This window comes from Acipenser ruthenus, chromosome 2 (assembly GCF_902713425.1).
Source record: "Acipenser ruthenus chromosome 2, fAciRut3.2 maternal haplotype, whole genome shotgun sequence".
In the NCBI taxonomy this organism is placed as follows: Eukaryota; Metazoa; Chordata; class Actinopteri; order Acipenseriformes; family Acipenseridae; genus Acipenser; species Acipenser ruthenus.
In genome coordinates, this window is record NC_081190.1 from 104,881,540 (window position 1) to 104,908,662 (window position 27,123).

Below are 27,123 nucleotides of genomic sequence, written 5' to 3' on the forward strand. Positions count from 1 at the left end.
TCCTGCTGTAACTACCACTGACACTGTTATCTGCTCCGTTAATAAATCGTATTTTGTCATACTTGTACTTGCTAGAACCAAAGACATTGTATTTTTATCTTGCTCTTAATTGTATTCTTACTTGTACTGTGATTCTTGAAATGTATTTTTGTTTACGACTGTAAGTCGCCCTAGATAGGGGCGTCTGCTAAGAAAATAATAATAATAATAATAATAATAATAATAATAATAATAATAATAATGGATGATTTATTGCCATATATGTTGAAATACTGTCAGAGAAGACACTCATAATTTCCACATCACGCTGACAAATATGTACCAATCGCATCGCTTCTGGTGCGTGGTAGCCTTTAGTTTGACAGTTTATTATTATAGTTTATTACCATGCACTTGCCTGTGTTTTTCTCTTACTTATTCAGTTCATTTCACATGTTGCTGCACGTGCGTCATGACAAGTATTACATACTTCTTTATTTATTTATTTATTTATTTGATTGATTCATATTGTGTCTGGTGGCAACTCCGTCTTTGAGAACACTTTGGCTGTAAGAACACTTCGCTTGCTTCCCGAGGGGTGTTCTCTTAGCCGGAGACTGCTGTACTTCCATTTTTGCCCATTAACCAGTATTGGTGCCTTAAAAAAAAAAAATAATAATAATTTTTTTCTCAAAGTAATTAAATTGAAATGCCCAACTTTTTCTTTTCCTTCAACAAATAATACATGGTAGTATCTTGTAATGTTATCTAAAAGCATATGGACTTGTGAAGTTGTGTAGTTTTCACTCCGGTTTTTCCTCTTGTTCCTCTTGTTCTGTATTTTCCTGCTTCATCAATTTCAGTGAACTCTGGGAAGTTGTCTCCAAGCTCTATACATTCTGCGCTTCCTGGGAATTTAAGTTCGCATATAGCATTTCCAACCGGGGAAACATCAATATAACGTAACTGTTTGCACGCCTGTATATTATTATTATTCATTACGGGGCGGAACAGGAGATCTTACTTAGAATTAGAAGACACTTACTCAACAGTAAAGTGCCACTACTATCAATGGAAAATTGCAACATAGGTTATTAACCCTTACTCTGAGTAATTTACCAACTTTGGAAAATCAGGCCCTTAGTGTATTTCTAAACCTTATCCTAATGTGTCTTCATTTTGTATTATACTTAACATGGCTTACACAGTACATTCTTGTAGAGACCTATTTGTTTTTTAACATAATGGAAACTGTTCTTGAGCTGTGTGCATAAGGTAGATATGTATAGGTTGTATATATGTACTTCTACAGTTCTCATGCAGACCACTGAACTGTGGGACCTTGGTTTGATTTTAATCAATTTGAAATCTATAGCACGTAGGAGCAGCCTACTATTTCGGATTAACATTCTTTACAAGTGAAGTCATTATACAAATTATACAGTCTTTATAGTCTGCCGCCCTCTTGCCCCCAACAAAGACACACCATATGCAAGACGTGACTTACTGATGTTTGTTTGCATTACTAAACAGTTTGTAACGCTGATAAAATAACGTGTTCAATCCCTGTAGATGAATATATAATAGATTTTCACAGGCAGTAAAGCACGCTCTGTATTCAATGCAGCTTTCCTGTTTTTTTTCTTTATTCCGGAATACAGTTGTTCAGAACTGTAATATGTTAAATGAATGTACTCTAGCAGTGTGATGTTCTCTGATCAGTGTTTTTTTATTTTAAAAGTTTTATTGTGTATAAAAGGGCATCTCGTGAGGTTCATCCTCAAGAAAGCTGTAAAGAATAACAATGTGAGCAGGTTTAAGACTTGAGGAGTCACAGTTGGCTTTTCTATATAGTGAGACTAGACTGGACAGTCTCATCCTTTTAAAATGGGCTTTGCAGTTAGACAGCCTTTATGATGCGCATGCTGTGAGCTATTGATTGTATAGTACCAGCACGGCATATCTACTTGCAGTTAATTATGTTTCACTGTGAAGAAGGGCTGCTGTGTCAGCATGATATTAAAGGTTTTTTGTTGGTGTTTTTTTTTTTTTTAGTTTTCGATTAACCAACTCCTTGTATTATAGGTTTTTACAATAAAAAAAAAAAAAAAAACATCAGTACTATTAGGGGACTATTAGGGGACTTTTTGCTGCTGTGGTGTTCAGTAAAATGTATCGAATGCTAAGTTATTGCCCCTGAACGGCTTGCTTTCCTGGCGTGCAGAGACAGCCAGTGATGGATCAAGCTGGCTATTCAGCCGCATAATCATTTCTGTTGGACCGTAGCTTAGTAACAGAGCTCTGAGCTCATCAGTTAGCCTCCCATTAATACACAGTTGATTGATAACACAGAATGGTATTACCCGTCGCAGCCCTTTTAGTAGCAGCATATCTATTAACAAAAAAATAAATAATAATTACTGTGTGCACAAATAAGGCTCATGATCCATTAGAAATTACCCCCACCCCCAAGACCAATTTTTTACTTTTTTTTTTTTTTTTAAAGGAGAGTTTAATATGCCTTAATATGCCTTTAATATGAAATCCCATATTAATAATGTGTGTCACTTTAACAAGCCTCGAGTCTGTTACAAAGAAGAGCAAGCATGTGTAAAAGTACATCACTGGTGTCTTCAGGGGGAACCCGTGCAGGCCTGTTTAATTAATGTAACCCTTAACATGTATAAGCCCTCTTCCTGTAGTAGGAAAATCCAGGCCAAATGTTATGTTGTTGCTGTCATGAATTGTAATTAAACTGTGTTAGGCAACATTGAACTGTTTAGTCATAACATAGTTGGTACTAATTTCAAATGACTTATGTTGGTAAACTGAAAGAAAGGGTTCATTTTAGATTTTAAAAAAAGTTAATTTATACAAATAAAAAATAACAAATAGAACATTTAACCTCAGAATTGTACTTAGTGTCATTTTTTTTTCTGGGAATCCAGTGTAAACAGCCGGTTGTGTGTTAAAATGAAGAAAAGCAGCCTTAATTGTCTTCATGTGAAAGAAAGGTGGCAGGCATCGGCTGTTCTGCTGTGGTGGTCAGCGTCTGTGTGGATATAGTAGAATTGTGGATATAGAATAATAAATCTAATTCTTGAAACAAACTGACATTAAGTTTGCTAAATGGTCTGTGCTTTGGTTTGACAAACTGATCATGCTGAGGCTTGAAGGAAAGTGTGAACCTCATCCCGCAATTCCAGTCTTGGTTAAGATGATTAATGAGCAGGAAATTATGTGCAAGCATTTAACAACACCCTGCCTTCATTCTTGTACACTTTTGATAAATGTTAACCAAGCCTAGTGTAAATAAGTGTAAAGTGTCTTTAGGGTTACATTAAAACAGGAATCAAAACCCAATGGATGGTACAATAAACTCAAATTTGAGCTTGTTCATTTAAGTGTGCATAATTAGAGGTTATGGTAGAAAAAACTAAAATAAGAATTAAAATACTTTTTTTAGTAAATTCGCTGGCACTGCAATATTTCTTAGAGAAATACAATTAGTGTAATTATTAAAAGATAAATAAAACAACTTGTTAAAAAGCATGGATAAATAAATCCCAATTATGTTCACATTAAGCAATAAAACACAACACATTAGAAAATGATTGCATCATATCTGTTTGACTATGAGTTGTATTCTTAACACATTAACCCTGGTTGAGATTCTAATATGGTTTTTATACATACCACTTAACAAATACTGTGTGTCAAAAACCTGATGTCAGTTTAATAGGCAAGTCGAATTACACCAAAATCCATTTAACTACAGTACATCTGGTTTGGGGTGAGCCAGACTTTTTTTTTAATTGTGCTTTTGCCCTCTATGTATCCTCTGATTTTAAATACTTTTTGTAACAAACATATTTTTACAGTATATTAAATGCCCTACTTTGGAATCCATTGTAATGAAAAATAAACCAGCCGCTTTAATGAGTTCAAGCATGTTTCACAATTCAAATCACAATCCTCATGCTGTGTTTTGTAGTATGCATACATGAAGACAGATGTTAGCTGATCAGCGAGAATAATTCCCAGATGTTTTTAAAGCCATAAGTAAATAATGTTACGCTTTCACGCTGTCACAACTATTGAATATGTTAATGCACAAAATCTAAAAACATTTAAATGAAAACCAAAGTGTTTATTAAAACGCAGTAGTGTTTTCCAGAAGTGTGATTTAATATGTGCACCATATGAGGATCCTAAAGAACCTGGGTTTAATAGTACAGTGTAATTACAGCTCACATGCACTTTCATTACTTGGGGCTTTCTTTGTGCCGTGGTGAGCATTTTGGGTGGTCTCCACGGAAAACCCAGAGAAGTTTTTGATCTTGACAGCTTGAAAGGATATTGTAACATCCTCACACCCCAGTCTCTGTCTGCATTGCCTTGCATGCCTGTGAACCATGAAGTTTGGGTTTGGATCATACTGCTTTATTATATGTTTGAAGCGTAGTATAGAATATACACAGTAAGCTAAACTTTGATTCTGTCAAAGTACTACTGTAGCCCCTCATTAAGACACCCCGTTTTAAACTGCCACTTCTGCTAACTTGATTTGGTCAGAGAACCACCCATGTGGTCCGCCATCTGCCACTCAATGTCCTAGTATGTTTGGTATATATTGCATTTAAAATCACCTGCTAAATAATGGTGAAGTATGTGTATTCATTAAAACTTAGCCAGGTCTGTGTCACTCACGGCAGGGTAAAAGAAAGGCATTGAAAACTCAATGCAAATCACTGTATTATGAACCCTTTGATATCTTCAACAAATTTCATTGGTGGATGAACTGTGTTTTTTTTTTGTTTTTTTGTTTTTTTTCTTTAATGCCCAAGCATTTTTGAAATTAGGTATTTTATTTATGTAATTAGATTCAGTTTATTGTACAAAGCACTAAATGTTTGAGCATTTTCTTTAACAATGGATTATATACATATATATATATATATATATATATATATATATATATATATATATATATATATATATATATATATATATATATATATATATATATATATATATATATATATATACATATATATATATACATATATATAAGTATTTGCCCCCATCTGATTTTCTACATTTTTCACATTGTATTTGGTCAGATTTTTTTGTGATTTTTGGTGCTTCTTTAATTTGTTTGGTGTGCAAGGTAATCAAACATGCAATCTTCAGGTGTGAAAAAGTTATTGCCCCCCCCCCCCCCCCCCCCCCTTGTTAACTCAGCCCAATTAAAGGGATAATTAGGGTCAGCTGTTTGAGTACTTTGGTTAACAACCAGGCCTGATTAGTGCCAGCCCTGCCCAATATAAATCTTACTAAGTTTGGCCCTTACCATCAGAGTGAAGTTGTCAGCACACAGGTTCTAGAGGCACATCATGCCACAAACAAAAGAAATTCCTGAAGACCTCCGGAAAAAAGTTGTTGATGCCTATCAGCCTGGAAAGGGTTACAAAGCCATTTCTAAGGCTCTGGGGCTCCACCGAATCACAGTCAGAGCCATATTGTCCAAATGGAGAAAATTTGGGACAGTAGTGAATTTTCCCAGGAGTGACCGTCCTGCCAAAATCTCTCCTAGAGCAAGGTGTAAAATCGTCCAGGAAGTCGCAAAGAACCCTAGAACAACATCCAGGGATCTGCAGGCCTCTCTCGCCTCGGCTAAGGTCAGTGTTCATGACTCCACCATCAGAAAGACACTGGGCAAAAATGGGATTCATGGCAGAGTAGCAAGGCGGAAACCATTGCTCACTAAGAAGAACATGAATGTTCGTCTCAAGTTTGCCAAAAAGCACCTGGATGATCCTCAAGAGTTCTGGAACAATGTTCTATGGACAGATGAGTCAAAAGTGGAACTTTTTGGCTGACATGGGCCCCGTTATGTCTGGCAAAAACCAAACACTGCATTCCACAGCAAGAACCTCATACCAACGGTCAAGCATGGTGGTGGTAGTGTCATGGTTTGGGGATGCTTTGCTGCATCAGGACCTGGACGCCTTGCCATCATTGAAGGAACCATGAATTCTGCTCTGTATCAGAGAATTCTACAGGAGAATGTCAGGCCATCCGTCCGTGAGCTGAAGCTGAAGCGCAACTGGGTCAAGCAGCAAGACAATGATCCGAAACACACAAGCAAGTCTACATCAGAATGGTTGAAGAACAAGAAATTTAAAGCTTTGGAATTGCCTAGTCAAAGTCCAGACCTAAACCCCATTGAGATGTTGAGGCAAGACCTGAAACGAGCAGTTCATGCTCGAAAACCCACAAATGTCACTGAGTTGAAGCAGTTCTGCATGGAGGAGTGGGCCAAAATTCCTCCATGGCGCTGTGAGAGACTAATCAATAACTACAGGAAGTGTTTGGTTGCAGTTATTGCTGCTAAAGGTGGCGTAACCAGTTATTGAGTCTAAGGGGGCGATTACCTTTTCACACGGGGGCATTGGGTGTTGCATAACTTTCTTTAATAAATAAATGAAATATGTATCAAATTTTTGTGTTATTTGTTCACCCAGGGTCCATTTTATCTAATATTAGGTTTTGGTTGAAGATCTGATAACATTCAGTGTCAAAAATATGCAGAAATGCAGAAAATCAGACGGGGCAAATACTTTTCACGGCACTGTATATATATATATATATATATAATTATTTTTTTTGTTAGGGTCAGGTGATTATCCAGATAAATTACAGGGTGTTTACCTGCTCTGTTCTCCGACATCATCAGTACACCTCATTTTATTCAAAAGCTCCCTGTGCTCCCTTGTCTGCATTTTTCACTGCTGACAAGAGTGCTGCGAGGAAGGAAGGGAGTACTGGTTCTGTATCGACAGGTTCCCATCAGGAGAGTAGAAGAGATAATACCCTGCTGACCATCATTAAAAGGAAGGCTTTGCTCTTAATCCTGATGGATTTACAGCCGTTGTTGATTTTGAAAGTCACTGGACACTGCAGCGCCACCAAATTGCAATCTTTTTCTTACCTACTTTACGTTAGAACAGTCTTTAGCTGTACGGTAATATTGCTTATGCCAACGTGGATAGGATGTTAGAGAGTGATTGGAGACTTTTCATTGGTGAGGGGAAACATTTGTGTGATTCATACAAAAGACATGCTCACTGTTCATTACTTTTCATAGCAATAACGACTTTTCCTCTGAAGAGTCGGATGAAATTAATACCAGTAATAACATAGAAAATATCTACATGTGATTTTTAGCAATTCCCAGATACAGGTCCAATTCTCCTAATTTTCCCATATAGGTTCTGGGGGATATACAGACCTGGGAGCTATCTGAAGGGTTTATGTAGAAGTTAATAACATATTATTCACTTAAATGATGCAAGGTCAAATCAGAATTTATCTACAAGTTGACAGCAGCTGAATCTCAAATGTACATTTGTTCACACATTATGAATGCAACATCTGTGACATTATTGTAAACTCAAAACCATTTTCATTACAGCTGTCACTTCTTATTTTATGGTGAGAGTCTGGATAGATTTTGTGTACATTATCAAAATGATGGCATTCATTTTGCTGTGTAAATTAGCTTTACATGGTCTTGCCGTGTAAGCATCTGGATTCAATATGTGTCTTTTCATAAACTCCCATTACCCCCCTCTGTGGATGATAAGAGATTTTTACCCCTTAATCTAATTATTCATAGGGAAGCCCCAGGGAACTGCGCTAATGGGCATTGGTGCAAAAAAAAAAAAAAACACTAAGTGGAGTTGTAACGAGTGCACTGCTTAGTATAGAGTATGCAGAATATCTCAGAGCTTTATTGAGGCAAATTTTTGCTAAGCTCTGTGGCATTTGGTTTTGGAGAGATCATGGGAAGCTTATAGGGTTTTGGGGGATTCATTTTTAAAGCATTATGAACATTCAAATGCATTGTCACATCAAATTAGTGCAAGTGCAGCCAAGTCAGGAGTTCCCATCTCTGCTCCGCTGCTTGGATCATATTCTCATGGTCTGCTTCTTAAGGGAGAAAGCAGCAGGAACTGAAGGTTATTTGTCTTAAAGTTCAATATAGAGCAGCTAGGAACTTAGTCTTACTCCATTTAAAGCACAACACACGTACAGCCATCAAGGCAGTATAAAAAAGAAAAAGCGAGATTGAAAAAAAATAATTACTCATGATGAGCAGTTTGTCTTCTTGAAATGGACATGCATTTTTCTCACAGTCACAACGTAAAAAAAGGCTTTAATTTCTGTTGCCTGTTGTGGTTATTTGTTATATTCTAAATGGGTTAATGCACTTTCCAATGTATTTGATTTTTAACATGTAGAAACTACTGCAGTAAAGTACAGTCATGGGTATTGCAGTACCTACAGTTATACATTGTGCTTTCCATATCTGATATATGTCTGATTGCACGATGCTGTGCTTCAAAACTGCTGTGGTGTTTTCAAGATTTTGTATTTATATATTTTAATGATAAAACACATGAAGACAAATACCGACTTGCTTATGAATTTTTGAAAACAAATTCTCAATATATATCTATCCTGGCTATTTAAAAAAAATTAATGGATGGATGGATGCTCACCAGCCTTTTATACCAGTCGTCTGTGTTGTTTTCAAGTGAATGTTTTGTATAGCAGTGGGGGGGGAGGGGGGTTAATATAAAATGACTGATGTTTTTAAAATGGAATGGTCGTTAACTGCTATTGCAGAGCTGTCAGTACACCTGAATTAATTTTATATGAGTTATTGTTATAATAATTACCAACATTAAAAACTGCAAGGCACTCTATTCTATCAGTATTGGAAAGCTTGAACATGTGTGTGTGCGTGTGTGTGTGTTACCAAATTGCAAATATGATTACAGTAACGGGTTGCGGATGTGAGGGTGATAATGTTCTTCTCTCAACCTATTGTAATTGTCTTTTTATGGCTTTTTAATGGTCATCAGCCTGGCCCCCCAGCACCTTTTCAAATGTCACCTTATGAATGGCTCCCAGTAGAATACATGCATCCTACAGATGTTGAAGGCACCTTCCTGCAGAGGGTGAAATTTAGGGGTTGCTGTTGAACAACTGCACATTCTTTCTAATTATTACAGCTTGGCTTCATCTCTTCCCCAATGAATCCCAGACATCGCCCAGCTCCCCTCATTACTGTAGCCAGCTGGCTCCGTTTGTTAGATATTTTGAAAGAAAGTGGGAGTGAGTGTTGTAATTCCATTGCAAACCCATTTTCTTTGAGAGAGAGAGAGGGAGGGAATGCATATACAAGTGAACAGGGTATTTTAATGCACTGTCCAGCCAAAACCACTGTGGTCGTATCTGAAACCAGGTTGAGCTATTTCATGGAACTATACTATTTGGGACACAATGTATCCTAGGTGTTAAAAGATCTTCTGGAGGTTTGAGGGGCCTGTACCCTTAAAGTCTCAAACAGAGTGTACAGTTTTTTCAGGTTGATTGTTAAGTTCATGCCATAGGGCTTTTATAGGAAAAAAACAACTTGAGGGTCCTAACAACAGAAATCGGAGAGGTCTTAGAGGTCTAGCTCCAGTTTTTCAGATGCTTTAGGGTGTTTAGTAATTTAAAATATGGGAACTACAGTACATAGTTATAACCAAGCATTTTATAAACCATTTTCTTATTGGTTATCACTCAATTTTAAAGATGGTAAATAAACAGACTGGAGATGTTTAATTCATATTAATACAAACCTTGTAATTAGTTTAACAGCATAATATTGTATTTGAGGAGGAGGGGGTGCTAGGGTGATAGGTTTTTTCTTTTTTAAATATGTACTTTAGAGTAATATTGGTATTCCACCGCCTTTTATTAGTGACCCTAAGTGTTTAATGAAAGATGTATGTGTGCAACCAGACCATTATGACCATTAGGTGCATGCTAAATGAAGTTCTGTTTGTCTCCATGGAAACCCATTACAAGGGTCCATGATTACTCGTAGTTTATCTGCTTTGGGGGACTACATTTATGCAAACAACACTAGATACAGTAATGTCTTGAGTTTTGGCAACAGCTCATACTACTTTTTTTTTCCCTATTATGTAAGTTGTAATTTTCCCGCATATTAATACTATAATACTTTGTTAGCCACTACAACTGCTTTTGGTAGCATTAAACACTTCCATGATGAAGGTAGCCGGTGAAGGCTTATTTGGTTTTGGCTGGTTTTTTTTGTGCTCAAGGAGTTAACAGTGATTAAACGATAATGGACTAAATGCATCTGGTCATCTCTAAATAAATCCTCACATGTATTAATTGCCAGTGGCACAATGAGATGAGTAATGGATTGTGAGTGGATAAGTGTGACTTTTGGGTCACAGAATACAAATCCATTCTCTTATTTTTTGTAATACTTTAAACGTACACTAGCTCACACACCACTGAAACAAAGCTGATGCACATGCTGTAGCACAGGTGGGAGGCACAGGAGGTACTTTGTGCATGGCCTGTGTTTTAAATGCCTAATTGGCCACTGTGTAGCTGCAATGATTAAGGCCAATACCTGGGTCATAAAGGTGGCCCTAATACTTGTTCATATATGGTTGTAACTGGAAAAACGGATTAGCCTGCAAACCACATGTCAGCTGAAGATGTGGTATGTAGGCTACTGTTAGATACTGGGGTCCAACTAAGCAGTGTTTGAAACGGGCAGAGCTACCAAGACTATACACCAGCAGTAACGGCTAATCCTGCAGTAGAACATGCCTTTCTCGAAGTGCAGAATGCTTTCGTGTGCTGTAACAGGGCTTTGTGACTGTCGGTCTCTGAATTCCCCCTCTCTTCACACTGATGTTAAGTCATTTTTCATTACAGATGAAAATCTTGTGTTTTGATGTCGTTTCTCAGCCCTGCAGCTACTCCAGTGTGTGAGTGGTTTTCCATGGCAGATGTTCACTCTGCTGTCCTGGAACGAGAGCTGCTATGAGTAATAGAACCAGGGGTGTCCCTGACCTGCTAGGTCGGCTGTCGCTTACTGGTGCATTTTAATTGCTTTGCTTGTACTCTAGGAAGCCTTTTCAAAAACAAGCTACTCGTTGAACCTGTGGAAGGCAACTACAGTATCAATTTATTATAATTTTTTTAAGGAGGGCTTTTTCTGAATGGATGTCAGATATTTCGTTGTCCATTACCTTTCCTTCTTGAAGGTTGTCTGTCACGTGATATACTGTAGTACAAAATCTCAAGGCTGCAATTGGCAGTTATTTACACTGCCATGAAATCTGGCAAAGAATAATCTACCTTCTTTTAAGTGTTATGTTCTGTAGATTTTTTTCTTTTTTTTTCTTTTTAAATGTAGTAGTCGCCAATTAGTTTTTTGTTGTTTTCTCCCCAATTTAATAGTGTCCAATTATTTTTGTTTCGCTCAGCTCACCGCTACCACCCCCGGAAGAGGCGAAGACGAGCACACGCTGTCCTCCGAAGCATGTGCCGTCAGCTGACCGCTTTTTTTTTCACACTGCAGACTCACTATGTAGCCACCCAGAGCTACAGCGTCGGAGGGCAACACAGCTCTGGGCAGCTTACAGGCAAGCCCGCAGGCGCCGGGCCAGCCTACAGGGGTCGCTGGTGCGCGGTGAGCCGAGGACACCCTGGCCAACCTAACCCTCCCTCCCCTGGGTGGCGCTCGGCCAATTGTGCGCCGCCTCCTGGGAGCTCCCTTCCTAGGTCGTCAAAGGAATAGCCTGGACTCGAACCGACAATGTCCAGACTATAGGGCGCATTCTGCAAGGTGGTTTACTGGATGTGTCACTCGGGAGGCCACTTTTTGTTTTTAGAACAATTTCAGCATTTTAAAACGTTTATTTTGTTTGCTTTAGGCTGAGTACAAAACATTATTTGGTTTCAGGTTGGAGTTTGGGTGTGTAAGTGTGCGTGTGATTCATAAAGCAGCACAGACATTGTAGACAAAAATCTGCTTGCTTTCAACACAGTTATTTCCTGTTCCTCACAGCAAAATACAAATACAAATTGGACAGATGAAATCTAGGTCAGGTCTTGAGCTTGGTGATGCTGCAGGCTATGCACAATGTATTTTCTGCGCAAGGATACTGGGGTCAATTGACCTTGCCAGTTGACTGCGCAGAGTTGCTTGGAAAGTGAGAACTGTTTTCCAGCACAGTGCATTTACTATTCCTGGAGGGGGGAGCATCTGGCACACTGCATGCTGCTGCACTGCAATAACAGTTCTCCAGAGTAACAGGAAGAGGCAGAATGTACCTGTGCCGGGAGCAGTGATGGATCAGATGTAGAATGTTCCAGAAGGTAATCATGGAGAAATACACTGAAGCCATGCTTGATTTGATAACGGTGCCCAAATAAGTCAGACTTCTTCCCATCAGAGGCACTGTTGATATTCATTTTCAGCGTTTTGACAATTGGATGTTCGCAATCCAATGTTAATAGGTTACACACTGTACTTTTTATTCCGTACAGTACAATGGATATGTGTTTTGTAATGTGTTAATGTGCACCATTGCTCATCCCTGTTACCCTTGTATCATTTTAAGTAAGATATTCAATGATATGTATTTTCACCCTGACCTAAGGCTGGAGACTGGGGGGGGGGGGGGCAGCGATTTAGATACCTATTTGTTTTAGTAATAGCCGGATGGTTTGTAATTTGGCAAACCCTTCTTGGTTGCACCCTTCCACATAATACTGACCCATCACACAATGCTGTTTATCACCCATATATCAGACACAATCACAAACACAAGATTACTCCTCCGTACTTGCATTTAAATTCTAATTTATTCAGTGTGGTTGTGCACTGCCAGTCACATGTGGAGTCCCACAGGGGTCCGCATTATCTCCCCTACTGTTTAATATCTATGGTAAGCCACTGGGGGAACTGATCAGGGCACATGGCCTTTCTTTCCACCAGTATGCTGATGATACTCCACTCTATCTTGAAATTCGGGATGAGCAGGACTTTAATACTCTGTCTGCTTGTCTGTCTGATATTAATAGCTGGGTGTCTGGCAATTGGTTGAAACTTAACCCTGACAAAACAGAATACTTGCTGGTTGGGTTGGAGGCTAAACTTTGGCAATCTGAGGCATATGGCATCATCGTTAACTGTCAGTGGAACTTTTTCCCTATTGGTGAATAGGACTAAGAGTCTGAGTCTAGTGTTGGACAATTCTCTGTTATTTCTGCCTCAGATAAAACAAGTAGTAAATATGTGCATGTTCCATCTACGGACAATCAAAAAGATTAAACCATTTCTCTCTGACAGAGACTGTGCTGCTGTTCTGAATGTCCTAGTAACATCTCGTCTCGACTATGGCAACGCCCAGCATGTGGGTCTGCCTCGGTGTTGAACCAGACTGCTCCAGGGCATTCAGAATGCCTCAGCTCATTGTGGAACCAGACTGCTCCAGGGCATTCAGAATGCTTCAGCTCGACTCTTGATTGGTCGATCCCATCGGGATCCAACTTCCCAAATTCTACTGGATTTACACTGGCTCCCAATTGAGCTTCGGGCACAATTTAAAATTACCGTGCTTATTTTACAAAGCACTTTATCAGCAACTTCCCCACTATCTGACTGAGAAACTGCAGGTTTATAATCCTATTAGGAGTCTGAGGTCCTCGCACACCATGTTTCTGTGTCAGCCATGTTTCTGTGTCAGCCATGTTTTAAACAAAATCGTTTTGGAACTCGTGCTTTTTCAGTCCTTGGTTCACAGATTTGGAATGCTGTGCCTGTAGAAATTATACTTATTCAATCAGGAGAATGTATTGCCAAATGTTTTGACACTGATACTTTATACTGTGTGCTGTTTTTATATGTATGTATGCGTGCTGTTTTTTGGTATATGTATGCGTGCTGGTTTTTGTATATGTATGTGGTCTGTTGCGCTCTAATTATTTTTAAATAAAACAAATATATATATACTGTGTGTGTGTGTGTGTGTATATATATATATATATATATATATATATATATATATATATATATATATATATATATATATATATATATATATAATTATATCAATGTGACACAAACAGTAAATCATGAACTGAAACATGCATCTGATATATGGATTTTTTTTCTCCTGTTTGTTTTTTAGCTGATATAATTTCCACAGTTGAGTTCAACCAAACGGGGGAGCTGCTGGCAACTGGGGACAAAGGGGGGCGTGTTGTCATATTCCAGAGGGAACCTGAGGTAGGCACTTGAATTCTATTAAAAATGCAATCTCTTATATAAAACACCCATTTACTCCTATAATATAACTCTCCATTTTCAATTTCTGAACTCATTTTTTTTTTTTTTTTTGGTCTGAGACGACTTATTGAAGTCATGGTTGATTATTGCATTTTTTTGTCCATTTGCTTGACCAACTACCTTTGAAGAATAGTAAAGTAACTGAAATTGCTGCCACTTGGTAATATTAGTTTCTTAATGGTATATCCATTACTATGATGTCTAAAAGCAAAATACAGACCAACACCCCCTTTTTAATGAGTGATCACCTTGCAGCAAGAGATGTATCCATCTCAAAGAAGACAAATAAGGCATTCAGCCAGCCAGGAATAGGCCAGGTAGTTCCATTGCTGGTACCATTTTAACACAAGACCTTAAATAGTTATATGATGCTACTTGTTCAGACAGTGTATAGCCTACCTCAGAGCAAGACTGTCATTAGAAAGCAATTAGCAATAGCAATTAAGCACCAGAATTAACTGCTTCTTGAAATGCTGTCATTTGACATTCCCTGACAATGTATGTAGATAACAATGAATACTGTACCCTATTTTAGAATAAGTTACGTATTGTGAGAAAACAACAGACTGACAGTCTATTGATATAAGACAGAGTTTACCAGCCTGTGGTTAGGGGGGATGCTTGTAGTAGTGTGTGAATGTGTTGCTTGCACAATTACTGTATAAAGTTTTTTTTTTAAAAATGTGTGTTAATGTGTTTCTTTATAATTTTATTGAAACATTTTGTTAAATTTATAGGATACATATTTAGTTGTTGATATAATAAAACTAATAATATTAATAACACATCTTTTTATAGGGGTTATAATAGTGTTCTTTTACCCATTCTCATTCTCAGAGTAAAAATGAGCCTCACTGCCAGGGGGAGTACAATGTTTATAGCACCTTTCAGAGCCATGAGCCTGAGTTCGATTACCTGAAGAGTCTGGAAATCGAGGAGAAGATTAACAAAATCAGGTGGCTGCCACAACACAATGCTGCTCACTTCCTTTTATCAACCAATGGTGAGACTTTGCATTTACGTATAAACTTGGGATTATGTGCTCATCACAGGACTCTACAAACAAATTTGTGGCTGAAATAGCTCTGAGTTTGTCCAGAGCTATTGGTCACTCAGCTGCAGTATCTCAAGTTATGTTGCAATTGGGATGTGGAACCTGGTGGCAATCATGATGAGTTAGTCTCTTGGTGTGGTCATTCCTCAAGGTGTTAAGCTGCCATGCTGGACCCTAGAGACTAGCCTTGCCAATGTGTCAACACTTGAAGCAGTCAGAAGACGAACCATGTATGTTCACGCCAACAATTTTTGAGAATGTAATTTATTTTCAAGTTTATTAAATGTAGCATGAATGTTATCCTTCTGTAGGCGCAGTAGTGGTAGATATCTATCAAATATAGACCATTGACATGAAGTAGCCCTCCTTAGAGCCAGACTTATGGCTTTGGCCAACACAATGGACCACATTTGTCAAGGTCTTTTATACCAAAGTACAATTTTCAAAATGTTTTGCATAAGTAAATTTAAATATGTCCCAATCTCTGCTAAATATGCACCCACTGGTGTTTTATTTTGTATCAACAGTTCACCTGTTGTATGTGAGCCTCCTTTGGAGGCTATTGTTTTTAGACAGCATTATAATATATTTTTTTTCAATGGAGTGCCCACAAGATTCCCAAAAATATCTGCAGGGCATGTACCAGAATTGGGGTATATTCAGCCAAGGTACCTCCAGTTAGCATGGAAATCAACAGGGATTTCAGTAGAAAATCATGGGTGCAAGAATACAAGCACTTCTAAACATATCCAGTAAAGATGCTACTATACTGTAGTTTATTTTGAAAGTAAAACATATGGAAAAGTCCCACTGACAGATAGATGCTTAAAGGATATAGTATACACACTGATGGGCACAGGAAATTGATGTGATCTTTTACCACTCTACCTGAAGAGAAAAAACTGGAAATGGCAAGCTTAGTGTAGTCTGCCAGGGGTCATGCATGAAACAAATGTATACATCACACATAGAGGGGACATGTACTACTTGGCTGAGCTTGTCAATAAGGGTCTAATATCACAAGGAAAAGTATCAATGCAATATCCTGCAGTGATGCATCATATAATAAAGGGTTAACAAGTCGGCGTTTGATTGATCGAGCTGTCGTTTTATAATGATTGATGCTCGCTGTTAAAAAGAATTGCGTGCTTGAATTGGTTTTGGCTGGTGTAAAACTGGGGATGTCTTAAAATATGACTGACCTTTAACAGCATGTCCAGGTCAAAGGAGCCACCACCTTCAACAGTGCCTGTGTTCTGTCCATTGCCTCAAGAGACATGTTAGATTTTAGTGGAGAAACACCAGCAGTGACATCATACAGTTTACCTATCCTGTGGCTAGTGACCATGATCAAATGAAAAAGAAAACAATGGATGACCCCGTTGTCAGCTGTTTGATGTTTGATGCTTCCATTGATGTTACCTGAGTATAATTTACTTTTATTGAATAACTTATAAAAGTTGGGGTATTTGTTTACATTATGGAAATACAATTCCTGACCCATAACTACTGTAAGTTTAGAGACTGGCTTTATTGTTTACGCCCTTTTTAATTTGACTGGCAAACAGCAGGGAACTTTTGTAAACTTAGCACAATCTTGTTATAAAGGCTGTATCACTTTTATTATTGATGCAAGTATACATTTCTTCTATTTCCTTTAGATAAAACTATTAAATTATGGAAAGTTAGTGAAAGAGATAAGAGGCCGGAGGGATACAACCTGAAAGATGAAGAAGGGCGGCTTAAAGGTCTTTCAACAGTGACATCCCTGCAGGTAAGCTGACTGCTTCTCTGGAGAACTTGGACCTGTGCTTGTTTCTATAGAAGAAAGAAAGTGATCAGGCTCACATTTCAGATACTGTGTGTATCTGTCTTGTTTTCCATGTACTGATTTGTTTTGCTTGTAATAACTAAATTATGTAGTGAAGGGAAATGTGTATGTTCGCTAAGCGTGAGACAGCACAAATATCTTCTATCTCATTACATGTAATTTTACTGCCGGTCACTGTTTTTCAGAAAGTGTTTTGGTTTTTGCCATCTCCTTTTTTTTTTTTTTTGCTAAAAAAATGTTTTGATAAACCTTTTAATATACGTTTGTACGTTTTGAGATCTAAAAATGTCTTTCTATTTAATTTTGTTACACAAGTACAGTGTTAAACAAAAGTTGACCCTGGTTTCTCAAAGAATGTAAAGGTTAAAGCCCATGGATCTAATCTATCCTAATCCAGAAGATGATTTTATTTCTATGAAACAGTTTGTAAGTAACTAAATTCAAAATGCTCTAATCCTTTGCTATAGTATAGTTTAGATGCGTTACGTGTTGATGGAAAGCAAGTGCAGTGGAGATGCAGTGATTATGCTCTGGTCCTGGATGTGGCATGCTGAACTCTCCAGGCTACCCAGGGGCTCTCATCAGCTGTCTAGTGTATTACAGAGCACTGCAATGCTAGTGTAGTCAGTTCTGAAGAGCTTCCCAAGAGGTGCCGTGTTGATCAAGCAGAAGTGCTGCAGAAATCCTGCTTTTAATGGTGTTTCGCTGTTTCCATGTTAATTTATGCCGTGTTTCAAGAGCTGACTTGTAAATTCAGCATACATTTCTAACAGAATATGTCAATTTTAGTAAATGAATGACTTATCTATAAACTGTACTAATATGTTGCCAGTATTATGCAAATTAAGTGCACTAAGCATTCACCAACTCTGTCACCCTCCCCATTTATATCATCTCCCCTGGTTTACAATGCAAATAAAATGAATATATTATTCTGCAATCTATTACCACTTTGTCTATATCATACAAAAAAGTGTTTTACTGTGTTCTCACATGTTCCATTTATTCATTAGTATCAATAAAATGATATTAAATATAAGCTGCACGGTTCCAGATGGGGATTTAAATTATGCTTTATTGTCGGTTTATGAGACTTGGGATGATGGGATTTCAAAGTTAAAACTATTAAAAACCTAATCTGTGTCCAATCGTTGTGAATGAAATACACATTTATCATTGTATATACATAATGTGCTGCCTTCATCCATTAGTGCTATGATGATCACATACGTGGTGTTTCTACATCTGCTTAACATGAAACTTGCTGTGTTTTTCTTTTCTCACTTCATATTAAATTTGTGCTTGGCAATAAGCTTTACAATACATTACATGACATTCCCCTTAAATTATGACCTCAGGTTTGCTTTGTGTTTGTTCTCAAAAGCATTTCTAGTTGTACAGTTGTAGTCAAAAGTTTATGTACCCCAATGGAAATTTAGATTTTCTAGAAATTTCTAGAAAACAAAGAATTTTAGGAAAAATCTTTTGTAGCAAAAGTTTTGCTTTTGTGGATGAGGAAAAAATGTTAGTCTACAATTTATTTATTTCAGCAAGTTTGTTGCAAAACTCTAAAAATGCTAATTCAGAAGTATTAGTACCATTTGATGCTATGATAGTATTGCTAGAAATTTCATTATGATAATGCAGAACCTAATTCTAGAAAATGCTGGATTGTAGGTGAACATTCTTAGAGAGTTTAAAAGGGTTAGGCATAGAATGATTGCTGTCATTACCAACAAGTAAATATGTGAAAAAGTAAATAGCTATCTGAAGACTTTAGGCAGAAAGTGATTTATTCATAAATCTGGAGAAGTATACAAGAAGATTACGAAGCATTATCAACAACTACAAGAATCATGGTACTGTCACAACACTCTCTTGGTCTGGAAGAAAGAAGGTTCTTTCACCAAGAACAAGTAGAAGAATTGTGGAGGAAGGTTAATAACAATCCGAGATTGACTGCCAAAGATATTCAAAGTGAATTGGCTGCAAGTGGGACTGGGGTTTCCATTTCAACCACAGGTCGAGTATTGCATGGTGAAGGTCTCAATGGTCGCAGGCCAAGGTAAAAGCCACTCTTAGGAAAACGTCACAAGGACAGTCACTTAAAGTTTGCAAAACAGCATTTGAATGATGGATGTGAGTTCCGGTCAAAGGTTTTGTGGAGTGATGAAATAAAAATCAAGCTATTTGGTCATGCTGATAGTTGTTATGTTTGGCAAAAGTCTAGTGAGGCATACAAAGAAAAGAACACCATACCTACTGTCAAGCATTAATATCCTTCTTTAGCGCTGTTTTTCTTTTAATGGCACAGGAAATTTAGTTCCAATACATGGTAAAATAGATTCCATAACATACCAAAAGATATTGGCCAATCATCTGAAACCCTCCGCTACAAAACTTGGTTTAAAGCGCAACTGGACGTTCCAACATGACAACGATCCAAAGCACACACCAAAATCTACTTCAGAACGGTTAAAAAAGGAAAAAATCAAGGTTCTGGAATGGCCTAGTCAAGGTCCCGATCTAAATCTGATTGAGAATCTTTGGTATGAGTTGAAGAAGGCTGTGCACAAGAGAAGTCCTCTGAATTTGAATGAAGTGGAACAATTTTGCATTGAAGAATGGTCAAAAATCACTAAAGAATCATGCCAAAAGCAGAGATATTAGATATTAATTTTCCTTGTCGTTGTATGAATACTTTTGAATTAGCATTTTTGGAGTTTTGCAAAATAATTGCTGAAATAAATCATTGTAGACATATATTTCTTGTAACTTTTTTCCTCATCCACAAAAGCAAAACTTCTGCTAAAAAGATTTTTGCTAGAATTATTTCTTTTCGAGAAATTTCTAGAAATTATAAATTTCCATTGGAGTATGTAAAGTTTTGACTACAACTATGTGTATTTAATGTAATGTATTTAATTGCAGGTCACATGGCACTCCAAATCCAGGAATTCTGTTTCTTTTCCCTTTACCCTGTTTGTCTGTGTTTGTTTGTTTGTTTTCCACAGTGATTATTGTAGATGGGTGGTCTATTTACATAGTCTCGACCTGTATGCTGTGTTTCATAAACTGGCAGTTTCCATGAGTAGTTTGAATTCCAAGGAAAGTGGCTGACACAATATTCTCAATCGGGTCAGCTGTAATGGAAACCATACCGAGTCTCATTGCATGTAGTTGGAGTTCATAATTCAGAAATGAGTCACATCGGTTCCTTTTTGTAGGTGCCAGTCCTGATGCCAGTGGACCTGATGGTGGAGGTGAGCCCTCGAAGAATCTTTGCTAACGCTCACACCTACCATGTCAACTCCATCTCCGTCAACAGCGATTGTGAGACCTACATGTCTGCTGATGACCTCAGGATTAACCTCTGGCACCTGGGGATCACAGACAGGAGCTTCAGTATCCTTTACACTTATCTAAAATGACCAGCCGGAGCCATTACCAAGGGTGATTTAATCCGGAAGATTCAGATTTTAAAAGTTAAAGGATTAAAAAGTAGAACTGTTATGTGGTTTACAAATGTTTTGACTCATTAACCAAGAATTGACTAATCGGGAGCGTATCTTTTTATACAAGCCTATTGGTGAACAGGCAGAAAGAAATCTTGCTTTGAAGACAGTCCTAATTTATTCTTGATATTTTGTCTATTTAGCTGAGGCCTGTGGGTTATCTGTTGAGCTGTTATATCTCAGAAATTGTTCCATGCCATGAGGGCACTGCAACTGAATGCTTACCATCCAACATGAGATGTCCTTTGTGGCACTTTATACATAAGTGAGAAACTTGTTTAGCATCACTGGAGGGATGTTACTTAGATGTGCTGTCATGCCTCCTCGTGATGAGCTTTGGATGAAGTGATGCACACATCACAAGGCTGCTGTGATCCTGACTAGTTGTAGCCTCTGGTAATAATTAACCAGTGTAAGCCTGCTGGTAATATCCAGTACAGTTTAACAGGTCTTTGATGGTAAAGTTGATGGAATAAACCTGTAGGGTTGAAGAATCTCTAGTTGATGTTAATTGTGTTCCAGTAACTCCTGCTATCATAGAAAGAAGATATGATTCTACAATGTTCATTGTTATTGCATTTTACCTTTTTATTTGTGGTTAATGACCCAAAGCTTATTCCTGTAATTCGGCTTCACAGAGCCAATACAGTAGACTTTCAACATTAGAGACACTTTGCAGCACTACTATTCAAATCTACATTTTTTAGGACCTGCACTGTTACATGAGCGAGACTTGCTGTGACGTGATGTGTCCACAGATTTAAAAGAGTGTTTCAAAATGCTTTCTGATTTCCAAATCAGGAATTGATATGGTAACTGGGAGCGTTCTAAATGTGCACCGATTCATTGGAAAAAATTTAACAAAAACTTGGCAAACCAACCCAAAATATCTTCAACACTGCCGTAAGGGCTGTGGTGATGAAACTAGCAAAATGATACAAAATTGGTTGTACTGACAACTTTTTACGTGTATAATTTTAAAATCTGTTTTAAAGCATTTTTCAAAATGCCTGCTGTAGTGCACTGGGGTTTGAGATCTGTCCTCTAAAATCATTGCAAAAAAAAAACATAAGTGCTCTGGCTTTTCTGTTCCGTACCACATCGTGAATCGGTAAAAAGTTGTCAGGATGTTAACAATGAAAAGAAAAATGACAGGTACGTTATTTAAACAGTTGTAGCAACGCATGGGGATGTATAACGCTATTTCAGAATCCAGCTACTTACTCTTTTAATGTCTCTGTTGCTTGTTGGCACATTTATTATTATTATTATTATTATTATTATTATTATTATTATTATTATTATTATTATTATTATTATTATTATTATTTATTTCTTAGCAGACGCCCTTATCCAGGGTGACTTACAGTCGTAAACAAAAATACATTTCAAGGATCACAGTACAAGTAATAATACAGTTAAGAGCAAGATAAATACAATGACTTTGGTTCTAGCAAGTACAAGTATGACAATATACGATTCAATAACGGAGCAGATAACAGTGTCAGTCATTAGTTACATCAGGATATAATTAAATACAAAATACTACAGATTAAATAACACTTGACAGATTACAGTACTCTAAAGTACAGGATTAAATGCAGTAAAATAGGGGGTAGATAAGAGCAAGTAAAGCGCATTTAAGGAAGAGTGATAAGTGTCCAGGGGGGAAAAAAAGAGGAGTTCTACAGGTGCTGTCTGAAGAGGTGAGTCTTCTGGAGCGGAGAGGTCGAGTGGGGGTGTAGGGAGAGATGAGGGTCTGGAGGTAGCTGGGTGCAGTCTGGTCAAGGCATCTGTAGGCTAGTACAGAGTCTTGAACTGGATGCGAGCGGTGATCGGGAGCCAGTGGAGCGAGCGGAGTAGTGGAGTTCCGTGGGAAAAGCGAGGCAGAGAGAACACCAGGCGAGCAGCGGAGTTCCGGATGAGCTGGAGCGGATGGGTGGTGGACGCAGGGAGGCCAGCCAGGAGGGAGTTGCAGTAGTCTAGGCGGGAGAGTACCAAGGCCTGGAACAGGAGCTGGTTGGCGTAGTTGGTGAGGAAGGGTCGGATTCTTCGTATGTTGCTCAGGAAGAATCGGCAGGTGCGTGCCAGAGTGGAGATGTGCTGGGAATAAGAGAGGCAGGGGTCCAGGGTGACTCCGAGGTTCTTAGCTGAGGAGGAGGGAGAGAGTGTGGTAGATTCCAGAGGAACAGAGATAGAGAGACCAGAGGAGGGGCAGGAGGAGGAGGGAAAGAAAAGGAGGTCAGATTTAGAGAGGTTGAGTTTGAGGTGATACAGGTAGAGATACAGCAGGGGATGGAGGGGTCAGAGGTGGGGAAGGAGAGGAAAATCTGAGCATCATCAGCATAGAAATGGTATGAGAAACCATAGGATGCGATGAGGGGGCCCAGGGAGCGGGTGTAGAGAGAGAACAGGAGAGGGCCCAAGACTGACCCTTGGGGGACTCCAGTTGAGAGAGGGCTAGGTGTGGAGGTTGCTCCACGCCAGGTTACCTGGTAAGTGCGGTTGGAGAGGTAGGAGGAGAACCAGGCCAGAGCAGTGCCAGAGATCCCCAGGTCAGCGAGAGATGATAGTAGAATAGAGTGATCAACAGTGTCAAAGGCAGCAGAGAGGTCGAGGAGAATTAGGACAGAGGAGAGAGAGGCAGCTCGGGCAGACTTTAGTGAGTTGGTGACAGACAGGAGGGCGGTTTCAGTGGAGTGAGCAGAGCGGAAGCCAGATTGGAGAGGGTCGAGCAGAGATTGGTTGGACAGGAAAGCAGAGAGCTGCCGGTGTACAGCCCGCTCAAGGGTTTTGGAGAGGAAGGGTAGGAGGGTGACAGGAGGGAGGTAGGGTCGAGGGTAGGTTTTTTGAGGAGGGGAGTGATAGAGGCTTGTTTGAAGGCAGAGGGAAAGAGACCAGAAAGGAGAGAGGTGTTGAGAAGGGAGGAGATGAAGGGAAGTAGAGCAGGAGCAGCAGCTTGAAAGAGGTGAGTGGGGAGGGGGTCCAGGGCCCACGTGGTGGGTTTGCCTCCCTGGAGCAGGGAGGCGAGGTCAGAGTCTGAGAGGGGAGAGAAGGTGGAGAAGGAGGGTGAGTTAGTAGGGGATGCAGTGGGTGAAGGGGTTGGAGCAGGAGGGGGTGCGGGGGAGGGAGAGGTGTTAAAGAGTTTGCGGATATCTGAGATTTTAGAAGAGAAGAAAGAGGCAAAGTCATCAGAGGAGATAGAGGAGGGGGGGGGGGGTTTAGGAGGGAGGAAAAGGTAGAGAATAGTTTATGTGGGTTGTTAGTGGAGGCTTAGATTACAGATTGGAAATAAGTACATTTATCAGAGGAGAGAGTAGAGGAGAAGGAGGAGAGGAGAGTGTGGTAGAGGTCTAGGGCAGCAGGGAGTTTGGTTCTCTTCCATTTCTTTTCAGCAGATCGCAGTGTGATTCTTGCTGAGCGAAGCGCAGAGGAGAGCCAGGGTTGGGGAGGGGAAGGGCGAGCAGGTCGGGAGGTGAGGGAGTCGAGGCAGGAGGTGAGGGAGGAGAAGAGGGTGGAGGTAGCAGAGTCTAAAGAGAGTTGTGAGAAGGAGTCGATAGGAGGGAGGTGAGAGAGCAGTGGAGGCAAGGACAGAGGGGGAGAGAGAGCGGAGGTTACGGTGAGAGTTGACAGTGGGGGTAGGAGGAGCAGGGAGAGAGGGGAGAGACAGAGAAAAAGAGATGAAATAGTGATCACAGAGGTCCAGGGGGGTGACAGAGAGGGTGGAGGGGCAGCAGGCCCTGGAGAAGGTGAGGTCCAGTTGACGGCCAGCTTTGTGGGTAGGAGGGGATGGAGAGAGACAGAAGTCGAAGGAGTGAAGGAGAGGGAGGAATACGGCAGAGTGGCTGTGGTTGGAGAGATGGATATTGAAGTCACCTAACAGGACAGTTGGGGTAGACAGAGAGGGGAGGGAGGAGAGTAGATAGTCGAGTTCATCGAGAAAGTGAGCGAGAGGTCCAGGGGGAGGGTACAGTACAATTAGCAGGAGTTGACAGGGAGAGGTTAGTTGGACGGCATGAAATTCAAAGGTATTAACAGAGAGTGAGGAGAGGTCGGAGGAGACAGAAAAGAGTAAGGAGGGAGAGAGGAGAAGACCAGTCCCACCTCCCCGTCCAGTGAGACGCGGGGTATGGGACAAGACGTAGAGAGAGGACAGGGCGGCAGGAGTTACAGTGTTATCAGGGGACAGCCAGGTTTCAGTGAGAGCAAGGAAATCGAGAGAGAGGTGAGAGGCAAAGGCAGAGATGAAATCAGCTTTGTTAGCAGAAGAGTGACAGTTCCAGAGTGCACCAGAGAGTGTGTGGGAGGGGGGAGAGGCAGAGGGATGAGGTTAGATGGGTTGGAGGAGCAGTGGCGGAGAGAGGGCAGAGGACGAGGGCAAGAGGACAGAACAGGGATGTGAGAGACAGTCATAGCAGGACAGGCGAGACAAATAGGTGCAGTGGGAGCGGTGGGGTGGAGGGTACCGACCTGACTAGTAGATGGCATCTTCCAGAGCGCTGTTAGGTTCAGATCTATTCGAGCGGCGTCTCGGCGCAGACCTCCCCGCGCTGGACTCCCACAGCTAGACTCCCGGCTCTTTTGTTGAGGCTCTTCTGTTTGCTGGCACTTCGTGCTGGCGCGGAAATAGCCTGCCTGATTAATATAACAACGGGGTGGAAAGAAAACTAAACTGTGTGGAATCAAATCAAATAGCAAATCAACTTCTATTCAATTTAACCACACTCACCTGGTAATAATCACACACTACCTCGCCTAATTCAAACACCACCTTACAATGTTATGAAAGTAGTTGATTTAATTACTTGAAGCATCTGCACAGATATTGCACAATTTTAACTTGTTACTGTATTTCATGTTTAAAGAGAAACACTGTGCTTCAGTATCCCAGTAAGAATCACTTGATGAACCATCATTCTATAAAGTATACAAGTGTTTGTGATAAGGTAGTATACAAAAGGCTTACACATTATAGAAGGCTGTCTTTTATATAAGGAATGTAGCCATGGCTGGTCAGTATGGTGTATATTAATATACAGGTTGTTCCTTATGTTTCTATACATTCACATTTTAAACCCTCTATCGAGACTGAGATTCTCCTTTTTATTTTTTATTGCTGACTGATTATAGCTATGTGCACAGAAAACACTTGAGGTGTTGTCAGGGTAACAGTGATGCCACTGAGTCTTCAGTTGAGGCGCCACCAAGGTCACATTTTAAACCCTCTATCGAGACTAAGATTCTCCTTTTTGTTATTTTAATTATCTTGTGATATCAGCATTACAAATTGTGTTGCTATTTTTTCTTTTTTCTTTCCTCAATGAACCACAAAAAAATGTGTGGTGGTGGGGGTGGTGGGGTGGGGGTTGTTCAGACACAATAGTGATCAGCATTGAAATGTAGCCAGGGTACTAGGATTAACAGTCCTGCTAATGAAATGATGCTGTAGAAAACAAGGCTTTGTGGCTTTTATCAAATAAAAAATGGTTACTGTTAATACTCTTATATAAACTAATATACTGTGTGTGTGTGTGTGTGTGTGTGTGTGTGTATATATATATTTATTATTATTATTATTATTATTATTATTATTATTATTATTATTATAATTATAGATTTTTTTTTTTTTTTTTAAACAAATACATTTTTAATGCAGTGTTGTGGATATAGCTATAGTCCTACTACTAACAGTTGAAACCATCAGGACAGTGATGTCCCAAGTACTGGTACTGTAGCTCTGCTTAGGTAAATCATCTCTGAAGGCTATAAATTATATAGAAGGACTCTGGTATAGAAGTACCAGTTCTGCATGTTCATCTGTACCCATACCAATGATTTCATTAGAATTAAATCACCAGCTTATGATATATGCATATAACATAACACCCTAGATACCACCATCTCCAAATCATTATCTGTCTTGTTAGAGGGGATTGGAACAAAATGATGAATAGAGAATGAAACGCAGTGCGTCTTTTCTTCTGATTTGGGGTTTTGGGGGCATTTGAATATCTTAATGCAGCATAAAGAGATTGGAAGTGTCCTGGGTTATTACCAAGCAGCCCAAATCCCAATGGAAATCAGGGACGCAAACTACAGAAGAACAAGCCCCTGGGTGATAATTGCAGTGGTGTCACTTCTCCAGACAGGCTGCGGAAGCTTCCTTTCAGTGAAGAACCATCTCCACATGTTACTGGCAAAAGCCTAAATACAGCTCTTTTTCGTATATTTGTATGAGAGCTGTTAGGATGCAGTGTATTTTCATGGGGTCAGGCCTTTCTCAGCCACTGGTTACTGTGTGTAATCCTGGGTGATTATCCTTTCCTAGAAATTCCCTGGACAACTGGTTTAAAATGGTAATGCAGTCATTACAGAGACCTTACCTGGTGTGTATTATTATTGTTAACTATGTTGTTCTCACATGTGCAGTTTGAAAGAAGCATGTTTTAAAGCAAAAATATAATTTTTTAATTGTGTTGGAAAGATTTCTTAAATATGACCT

At 39.4% G+C, this 27,123-nt stretch overlaps 1 protein-coding gene across 2 annotated transcripts in view; it reads left to right on the top strand.

Moving 5' to 3' along the window:
• LOC117409476 (serine/threonine-protein phosphatase 2A 55 kDa regulatory subunit B gamma isoform-like) overlaps nt 1-27,123 on the top strand; it is a 107,080-nt gene that overhangs the window by 54,961 nt on the left and 24,996 nt on the right. For both annotated transcript variants that reach the window (XM_034015588.3, XM_034015589.3), the window contains 4 exons: nt 14,064-14,161; nt 15,059-15,224; nt 16,937-17,049; nt 20,334-20,511. In XM_034015588.3, coding sequence (XP_033871479.1) covers nt 14,064-14,161; nt 15,059-15,224; nt 16,937-17,049; nt 20,334-20,511 — 555 coding nt within the window. The remainder of the gene's footprint in view (nt 1-14,063; nt 14,162-15,058; nt 15,225-16,936; nt 17,050-20,333; nt 20,512-27,123) is intronic.